This window comes from Hibiscus syriacus, unplaced genomic scaffold (genome assembly GCF_006381635.1).
Source record: "Hibiscus syriacus cultivar Baekdansim isolate YM2019G1 unplaced genomic scaffold, ASM638163v2 tig00116976_pilon, whole genome shotgun sequence".
Taxonomy (NCBI): Eukaryota; Viridiplantae; Streptophyta; class Magnoliopsida; order Malvales; family Malvaceae; genus Hibiscus; species Hibiscus syriacus.
The window spans coordinates 1,471,262-1,481,693 of NW_024063500.1; the positions used below are offsets into that span (position 1 = coordinate 1,471,262).

At 31.0% G+C, this 10,432-nt stretch overlaps 1 protein-coding gene across 2 annotated transcripts; it reads left to right on the forward strand.

Annotated features, from left to right (window-relative positions):
- The first annotated feature begins 7,017 nt into the window (after positions 1–7,017).
- Positions 7,018–9,268, forward strand: LOC120192610 (AP2-like ethylene-responsive transcription factor AIL5). 2 transcript variants are annotated; one of them, XM_039195363.1, is made up of 8 exons: positions 7,018–7,224; positions 7,258–7,513; positions 7,611–7,693; positions 7,911–7,919; positions 8,026–8,117; positions 8,216–8,289; positions 8,380–8,507; positions 8,582–9,268. In XM_039195363.1, exons 1-8 carry the CDS (start codon positions 7,056–7,058, stop codon positions 9,196–9,198), a joined length of 1,428 nt encoding a protein of 475 aa, XP_039051294.1. In that variant the 5' UTR covers positions 7,018–7,055; the 3' UTR covers positions 9,199–9,268. The 2 variants fall into 2 exon arrangements, with proteins under 2 accessions (XP_039051294.1, XP_039051293.1); XM_039195362.1 differs by having other exon boundaries at positions 7,018–7,513.
- The last annotated feature ends 1,164 nt before the right edge of the window (positions 9,269–10,432 follow it).

Consider the following 10,432-nt stretch of genomic DNA (forward strand, 5'->3'; position numbering starts at 1 on the left):
TCTTAGTCTAACAATGAAAAAAGTGAGAACTTGAACAATTACACCATCTCTTCTTACAAAAGAGAAATCAAGAAAAACCTTAAAAATTTGAAAGCGTACAAGCATACTGGGAGGTATACTATAACCTGCTATATGAAAAATATTTTACTACACAAAGGTATCTACAAAGATTTTTTAGAATCATGTATATTCAAGACTAGACTATCCCAGAGCATGGTATATAACAAGAGATGTTAAGTACTCAGCACTCAAAGTCTCAAACACAAAAAATGTACCATCTGGCAATATTTCATACAATTCCAAATATGAAGATTTATTTTTAGAATGATACACTTAATAAAATAAATAAATAATTAAATAAAATTTTAATTTTAAAATAAACAATATCAATTCTAAAAATAAATTGCATCCGCCGCTGCATGTTTGGTAACAATAATTCTGAAGAAATTGGGTTTAACAATCATAGAGAAGCTCCTTGATCCGCCTGGCAGATCCATATTGTTATTCGATTTTTAGGGGTGTCCAATGTGTAACCTGGCCTGCTACTCTTATACTCCCTCCCCACTTGGACCTTTCATAGCAATAGTGGCATACTGTGTCTATCATATTGTTCGAGTAAGAATATGATCACAATGACCAGCAAGGGAGAAAAATAATAAAAAAGTTACACTAATATTTATTTTTTATTAAATTTAAATATAGAAAATAGTTTTATTATCAAAATTTTAATTTCATGCACAAAATAAAATTAATCGTGGACAACACTTTAATCTTAGAATAATCGTGGATCGCTACCTTTTTCTTTTTATTTGTTCCTCTCTTTCTTTTATAGATTGAGATGTGTTATTTATTTATTAATCTTTCTTTTTCATATGAAAAATGATAGATGATCTTGTCTGCTCTTGTAATACATTATGTTTCTTATAACGTGTTTTTTATTCTTATGATTGAATTTAACGTCATATCTCTATATTTATATGATGTTTATTTGGTTATTCTATTAATCTATTTATGCTTTGAAAACTCTATCTAAATACCGATAAACACTCACAATTGCTGAAAGTATGTCAAATCGATCAATGAGTCATCGTTGTCTTAACCTTTTCCTTGTGTACTCTTTTTTATTCTTAAGTGTTTAATTTATGTACTTTAATGGTTTTAAAGGAAATGTTTAATTATACGATTAGTTTACTCTTAATTTTTTTAGTTTCTTTAGGTAACTACTTTTTTATTTTTTAAGGAAGGTATTTACTTTTTATCTGATAAAATTAACAATTATTGTTAAAAACAATGTCGATCTCTCACGTTCAAAGTTGGATTCTCTCCCTAAAAAGAATGCCTTAACATTATACGTTCCACTTATTGATATACAAACGTAAAGTTTTTATTAACTCGTCATGCAATAAGATTCGACTTCTGACTGTACAAGTATAATTATTATTTATCAAATCTACAGTATAATGACGAAATATATTTTATTTTAGTTTTCATTCACGTTAAATTTTGAATCTAATTCCTAATAATTCATCCCATTTTTTATATAATAATAATTACTTACCCTTCAAAACTTGTAACCAGAATTGACACATATGCCTTCATATAAAAATTTTGAGTCTATGCGGGACACATATGCCTTCATAATTTCTTTCTGAAGCAATGTTTTTTTACCAGGCAAATGATAAATGAAGTATGTTTTGTGCCCAACCTATCTACTTAGGCAAAGTTAAATGGCAAACAGATAAGAAGCCTGTAGAGCCCAAATAATGCAAACACGTTCGAGCCGAAATCTCAACCAATGCTCCTTTTACACATACGCACTTCTCATCTTTAGAATTTTGTTTAATGTCATGTATCCTATACCTAATCTTCCCTACTATTATTATTATTATTTTATTTTTCATATGGGAATTGCAGTGTTTTTTCATTATCGGCTATTTGGCATGATTATATTGGATCCGAATTAGAAAATTCAAAAAAAATTATCAGAATTTAACAAATAATGGTTTTTTAAGTGGATGGAACTAAACAGTTAGTGTTAATTTTACTTAAAAGTTATTTATTAAAATAATATAAAAATAATATGAATGTGCGACATCGTTATTCTTTAGATATACAAAATTAAAGAAATGCATACCGCATTGCAAGCTAAGTCGGGGATCAATCATTTAATTTTATAAGATATGCAGATTCTGTATCACATGGACAAAATCTTCATCTAGGGGTATGCTCTAGATCTCTATAGTTGTCTTTTTCATTTCTGTATTATCATCATCCCATTCAATAATATGGGCAAACCATATATTATTTTATAAACCATAATATGAATTAGAATATTTTTTTCTTAAAATTTTTGAATTTAAGTAAATGTGTTCCTATGATATGCATCATCAATTTATTAAGAAAATAAAGTGATAAAAACATGTTGCATAATTATAAAAAAAATAAAAGAATAATAATTTTTATTATTAAAAATAATAAAAATATATATATAATTTTAAAAAAAATGAATACAAAATGTAAAAGTGGGCGTATCCAATGTTGCAGATCACACTCTCTAGGTGCCACATACCGTTTAGGAAAGCTACAAAAGAAATGTTTACCGATGCAAACGTGATAGAGGGCATGCGATTGACACTTGTTTTTGGGTATTTTAAAATAATACATGCCTGTCTCGTAAATGGCATGCAAGTATGTGCTGCCGTTGCTAAAATTATCCTTTTCCTTTTGCAGTAGCTTGAATTTGATTCAGATTTAGGGGTTGTTTGTATGGCTCTGAATTAAATCTTTTAGCGTTGAATGATGAACCGTTAAACATTCAGACTATTTGTTTCTCACTTCTGAATGATTCAGTGTTGATTGATTCAGCAAAACAGTACTAAATGATTCAGCATAAAAGTACGTTCTGAATGATTTAGCACAGAAGTACGTTCTGAATGATTTAGCACAGAAGTACATTCTGAATGATTCAGAGCTATTATCAAATATCATGTCACATTTAGAGTTAATTTATACAGAACCTCTGAATCATTCAATATTTAAATCAGTCAACACTTAATCATTCTGAAGTAAACACAAACATCCCTTAATCTCTAACTGATCCAAATTCTGCTGTGAAAATTTGTTTGATGAATTTGTTCTCTGCAAACATAAATAATTGGACCAAACAGAATAACCACTCTCTTCACCTTTACTTTATTATTCACTTATCACACTTGTCGAATCCACTGTTTTATTAGTTCAACAAAACCAGATATTTTACTTCCCTTCTTTTTTTCTAGTTTTTCTGGTGATAAATTCATCGGTTTTTTAGTCTAATTTCTAATTATTTTAAGGGATTATAAATTATTATATGTCCAAAATATTATTTAATTATTGCTAATACATTCTACAAACATGGTTATTGAAATCTGAGTTCTCTAGTGAGAGAAAAAAAAATTCATTTTTACCATTGAGATAATTTAGTCTCCACATCTATAATATCATCGGAATTATTAGGGATGAGTATGGGTTGGGTCGGATTTTCAGTCTATTCGACTTGACCCAAAATTTATACATCCTCCACTCGATCCAACCCGACCTTAAAAAATATACATCCTAATCCCGATCCGAACCTGACCCAATTTTTTGAGATAAAATCCAAACCCGATTTGACATGAACTAGAACTGAACCATATTTTTTTTAAAAAATCCGACTCAATTAAATCGAATCGAGTCAAAACCCGTCAGATTCAAGTCTCATGTCATCCCTAATAATTATCAACTTTATTGTATCACCATGAACTATATCATACACAAAGCATACCAATTTTATTCTTAGTTGCCCATAATATTTTAGCCTCGTTAAATATCTACATAAGTTCAGGTTCTTTTCTATGCCTATTATCGGTAGTAGAATATTGTGCAAAAAAGGATGATTCCCTTATGATTCTATATTGAAAAGTGAAATTTATTTTCAAATCTATTATACTCGTATAATTGAATTTTCTACTTCTCAAACCCGTTATGTTCATATAATCAAAATCTCTTTTTGCTTCTCAAATTTGTTATGTCATAGTTATTTTGTTAAACCATTATGTCATAGTTATTTTGTTAAATACAAAATTCTCATTTACTTGATTCAATCAAGACGTGTTTACTAATAACATCATCATCTGACACAAAGAGAAAAAATAATCTCATATTCTGTAATTGTTGGAACATGTAAAACATAAAATTTGTCAGTATTTCTCTGTCTTTTCATCATAATAAGATAATTCTTACCAATTGTCATATTTCTACTTATCACAACGTTAATTTGATGTTACAATCCAACAACAAAATCTTATATCACTATCGTGATCAAAACAAACAATATGATGCTAAAAAAATTCAATTTATTATAATAAAAGCATGATAATAACGAATATAAAACAATTGCAAAAGAAAGAAATAACACTAAGATTTACATTAAAAAATTCAAGAAAAATTATAGACAAAATAAGAAAATTTTAACTAGAAGAAGAATACAAGAGGGTTTAAAGGAGTAAAATTTAACAACTAAACCTAACCCTTGGTATATATTTAAATATATTCAAAGTAAGATAAGTTTTTACGAAATATAATTTTTTTTGTTCTTTTATTCAAACTTGATATCATTTTTTTAATTATTTTTAATCAATATATAGTATATTAAATTTGAATCAAACTCTAACAAGAATTAGAGCAGTTTTCAATACCCACCTTATCGCCAAGCTTCTTTCAACAAAATTGTTAGTGAGAAAAAATAAATTTATGTGGAAAATATGTACAGCAATCGCAGCTTAAAAGTAGCTTCAATGATTCTATTTCTTGTTACCGAGCAGGTTTAAATCCGGAGCGTAGTAGAAATGGTGTGAAATGGTAAGTGTGTTGCGGAGGATGAAAGGTGAGAGTGAGGCAGTACTTGTCTTTTACTGGCAACACTCCTTGACCAATGAGTGTAGTCAAAAAGGAAAGCAAAAATAATATTAAAGGAAAAGTTTTATTTGGGAAAATATCACGTACAACACTTTTAATATAATATTAATGTAAAATATTATCGATTTTGTTAGTATTTTTTAATAAAATTGATAAAAAATTATCAAAAATATTATTATTTCTATCATTTTTATTATTATTGAGTATTTTATCGGTTTTGTTAACATATATGATAAAACGCTACTGATTTTATTATTTTTTACTGATTTTATTATTATTAGACACTTTACTAAAAATATTAATAATTTATGTAGAAATAATAATATTTTAATAATATTTTATTAATTTTATTAAAAAAATAATAACTTAACCTTATATTAAAGTACCGTAAAATTTCCAATTTTATTTATCGTCGACACAAAAACTAAAAAGGAAAAACACATACACGCGGCAATTGCCGGGACCAATTATAAATTTGTAATCATGACAGAAATTGAGAAAAAAGAGAAAATATATGAGAAATCCGTCACTTTATTTTTCTTTTTTTTTATTTTATTTATATAGTCAGATTTAATTTGACCTATTTTTCGTTTGAATTTTAAATTTATTTTTTAATATTTTTCATGTACGATATTTATATGATATAAATTAACTAATTTCAATGTTTTACAACCTTTATTGTAATTTAAGTATTTTCTTAATAAAACTAACAGTTCTATTAAAAAAATAGTTGTTAACTGAAATATGGTTATTGTTAAAATATTTAAATATATTTATTGAAACATTATTATGTAAAAAAACTTAGACATGAATGGATATAATTATACAAATATATTTAAATGTTGTGAAAGAGAATATTGTTCTCTTTAGAGATCCTAAATTAGAATAATTGTGTCTACATGATATTTATGTTATTAATCGGTTAAGAAAATTCTAGACATAAACTTATTAATCGGTTAAGAAAATTCTAGACATAAACTATCTTTTAATAATCACATACTATTTTAAAAAGTATAATAGATTTTTTTTTATATAATTTTGTGGTTGTAATTGTTATAATTATAATTGCATTTTTATACAATATAATTACATTATGATATTTTTAGTATAATTATTAGTATTTGATCTATTAATTAATTAATTCATATATTATATAAGTCTATTAATGAGATGACTCTCCTAATTTAATTTGCTCAATTCATAACACTATGATTTAAATTAATGGTATTGTCTAAAAAATCTAATATTTCGTCTAGATCAATTAATTATTGGTAAATTAAATTATGATATCTAAGGTATTCTTATATGTCTTTTCTTGTGTTTCATTCATAAACTTTTTTAAATGTTATAAAATATGGTAGGATTAATAATTAAAAATAAATTAATATTTAAAGTAAAATACATCTAAAATTAATTAATACAACATAAAATAAAATAAAAAAATATAAGAACACATACATAAAATAATAACTGGTTAAGTAAAAAACAAAAGACTTTTCAACAGATCAAGAACTGCAAATCAACTTCTCACGTCTATAAAGGAGCAAGTTCAAATTAAACTCAATGATAATAATACTAATAAGCTAGATTATGTTAATTCTAAACTTTATAATTATTGAGATATAAACTAAGCCTTTTGTTTGTAAATATGAGTTTATACTCTTAATTGGGATGACTGTTGTACTATGAACCATTCTTATTTGGTAATAAAATCTACTTATTCAAAAAAAAAAAAAACTGGTTAAGTAACAGAGGTCGACGTAGAAGGATGAAGGAAGAGAGAAAGACCGCCGAATGAACCTACGGAAAGGCTTCCACTTGCTCATCTTCTTCTTGAATCAACTATGAAATTAAATTTGTGTTATCCCACCCTCATAAACAGACAACCTCGATGCTCGTGCGACCTCTTTTACTTCGCATTAACCTCTCTCTCTTTTCCTTTTTGTTGCTTTAATTAATTTTAGCTCATTCATTCAAACTCCTCTATATATGTGTCTGCCTCTCGCTCTTCATTTCACTGCTTCTCTTTTGCTAAATCCAACTGTTACCGCCGGTAATTTGTTCCGTCTTCACCACCCACCTTCTGGTTAAGCTAAACCCAAGGTTTCTTTTTCTTAATTATGGATATTAACATGGGGAACAACAACACCGATTCTTTTTCCACTCGGAATTGGCTTGATTTCTCTCTTTCCAACTTGCCCTCCTCTTCCTCTCATCTTTGTTTATTTGAAGCTTTCTCCCCTTCTACCACGGCCGCCGTCCAGTCTACAGCAGCAGAAGAAGATGAAGGTGCAGGTGCAGTTACCACTGCGTTTAATGAAGGCCCGAGACTCGAGGATTTTCTCGGCGCTGGTACTGCAACCAAACAACAGCATCATTTCTCAGCTGGAATACGACCCGTGACCGTCTCCGACAACGATATATACGACTCCGATCTTAAAACCATAGCCGCTAGCTTTCTTCGAGGGTTTTCCTCTGAAAACAAACAACAACAGGCGGTGCCTAAGGCTGAACCGGCACCGAGAAAAGCCGCTGATAGCTTTGGCCAACGTACCTCTATTTACCGAGGAGTCACCAGGTAAAATATATAAATGATACTACGATATAAACCTATAGAATATGGATTACGAAATTTATTAAATTTCAGTTTCATTCTGTTTCGGTTGAATTTTTAGGCATAGATGGACTGGAAGATATGAGGCTCACTTGTGGGACAATAGTTGCAGAAGAGAGGGCCAAAGTAGGAAAGGAAGGCAAGGTAAACGATTACAAAAAGTTCCGATGATCTTTGCCTTACTGATTGTGCATGCATTGGTACTCATTACTGAACAGAAATATAAGTACTATATATGTTATTATGAATGACTGATGATTCTAATATGTTGGTTCTTTATGTGGCATCTTTCACGACGATTAACGAATGATTGCTGCCATGGATGGATGCTCAAATCGTTTCATCATTGTTTTTATTTTAGTTTATTTGGGTGAGTTTCCAGTTCTAACCACGCTATAATTAAATATCATCATTTTTCTTTTCTTTTTTACGCATAAATTCTCATATTCATCACTTTGGTTCCTATTTATAATTAGGTGGGTATGATAAGGAAGATAAAGCAGCAAGAGCTTATGATCTTGCAGCTCTAAAGTACTGGGGTGCGACCACCACCACCACTAACTTTCCGGTAAACTCTACAGTTTCTCCGATTCCGTCTTCCACTTCATTGCCTTCTTTTATTCGAACTTGTTGCAAAAAAGATTATCCTTTTCTTTCATCGATCAGATTTCTAACTACGAGAAAGAACTAGAAGAGATGAAGAACATGACTCGGCAAGAGTTCATCGCTTCACTACGAAGGTAAAACATTAACTTATATATACATATATTTAAATAATAATTGCAAAGACTAAGCTTTCTTTTATGGTTGAACTTGCCCCCCCCCCCCAGGAAAAGTAGTGGATTTTCAAGGGGTGCATCGATCTACAGAGGGGTCACAAGGCATCATCAACATGGGAGGTGGCAGGCAAGAATTGGAAGAGTTGCAGGCAACAAAGATCTTTATCTGGGAACATTTAGTGAGTGAATTTTTCTCTTCCTTTTTATTAATTAATTTATGTTATTTTTTTAACCAGGAATCTTTGTTTTGCAGGCACCCAAGAAGAAGCAGCTGAGGCGTATGACATTGCTGCAATAAAATTTAGAGGCCTAAACGCAGTGACGAACTTCGACATGAGCCGATACGACGTGAATAGCATCGCCAACAGTAATCTTCCCATCGGCGGACTTAGCGGCGGCAAATCCAGAAACTGGTCAGATTCAGCTTCTGTTACTAAGCGCACTGCTGTCACCGAGGACGAGAACTCAGCAGCATTTTCCGTCACCTTTGCATCTAAGCCTTCTGCTGCTGCAGGCTCCAATCTCAGCAGCTTTGCAATTCCCATCAAGCAGGACACATCTGATTATTGGTCTAACATCTTCGGATATAACAACAGTACAGCAAAGAACCCAAGTGTTGCAGTTGCAGCAGCTACCATGTTACAAACTCCGACCTCCTTCGGCATGGATTTCGGTGTAAATTCCAATGATTACAATGTTAGTACTTCAACACCTTCGATTTCACCGATCGCCTTGAACAACAGCGGTATAAACAACGAGGGCTCAACTGGCTATCACCATAGCTGGAACATTGCACAAACATTGCATTCTTATCAGACTGCAAAGCAAAGCCTCTCAGTATTGCAGACACCGATTTTTGGCATGGAATGAGCTGAGGGACAAGAATTACTGTGGGGGGTAATTTTTTTTTACTTGAATAGACTGACAAAGCATAGTATTTCCCAGGAGCTGACACTACTAACTGGGGATTATTTTTGTTTAAGGCACTTGCTTCCTTCATGTATCTTTTTTCTTTGTTTAGCTTTTTGTGCTTTACTGACATGAGTTCTATATATATATATATATATATGGGTATAAAAGAAAAAGGGTAGCCTTTTTATCTACCGTTCGTATCAAATAATCAATGTGAAATGCACCATTAAATTTGTAGCAAAGGATGTGATTGGAATATGGGAATGAAATGAACCACAAAAGGAAAATCTTTTCAGACTCCTGAAACTTTTGACAAAATCTGTAAAAAACTTAAAGAACATCAATGCATATGGATTACAGAAACACTAAGATATTGAAGCTTTAATCTGCAATGGTGCAAAGTAATGCACCCAACGCGGCATCAAACATGCTAAAAAACAAAGAAAAGGAAAACAAAAAGAGAAGAAAGATCCAGCCAACAGAGTGGTGTCGCTGCTTAACCCTTACACCGCCGCTTCAAACGCCACCAATCAGCTATCGGAGATCCCTCAGCGACAGTGAACCCGCTGGTTCCGCGTCTGAAGGTGAAAATCGAACTACGTCTGTAACCCCCCAGACCGATGCGGGTACCCCGATCCGATCCGGGAAGTCACATTAGGGCAACCGGAGCGACCCACTATAAAAATAGCGGAAAATTTAAAACTTTTATTGAAACATGTAACTTATAAAATCAGTTGTCACTATTTAAAAATAAAACAGATTTCCAGACTCGTATATAAATCAAAATACAATTACATGCCCCCTAATCACATGTACCATACTCTGCAACAACACCGGAAGAACTCCCTTACTGAAGTCGATGGATGCACTGGTACAATTCTTTTAACCTGAAAAGGTGAGTAATAGAGTGAGCTTTGGAAAGCTCAGTAATACAGAACTACCAGATGATGCTGAAAAACGTGCAGATACAGATAAACATATTTTCCTTATTGGTTCAGATATTTACAGATTTTTATGTTAAGCAGAGATCCTACTGATATTTCAGATGGTAACGGACAATGAGCTTTTGTTTCAGAGAAATATTTCGGATGACTGAGTTCAGGAGATCAGAATAGGTTTTCTAGTGTGTTCCCAAAAACCATGTAACTTTTCAGATCTTTTAAAACATATATATATACCCCCATCCGTCACG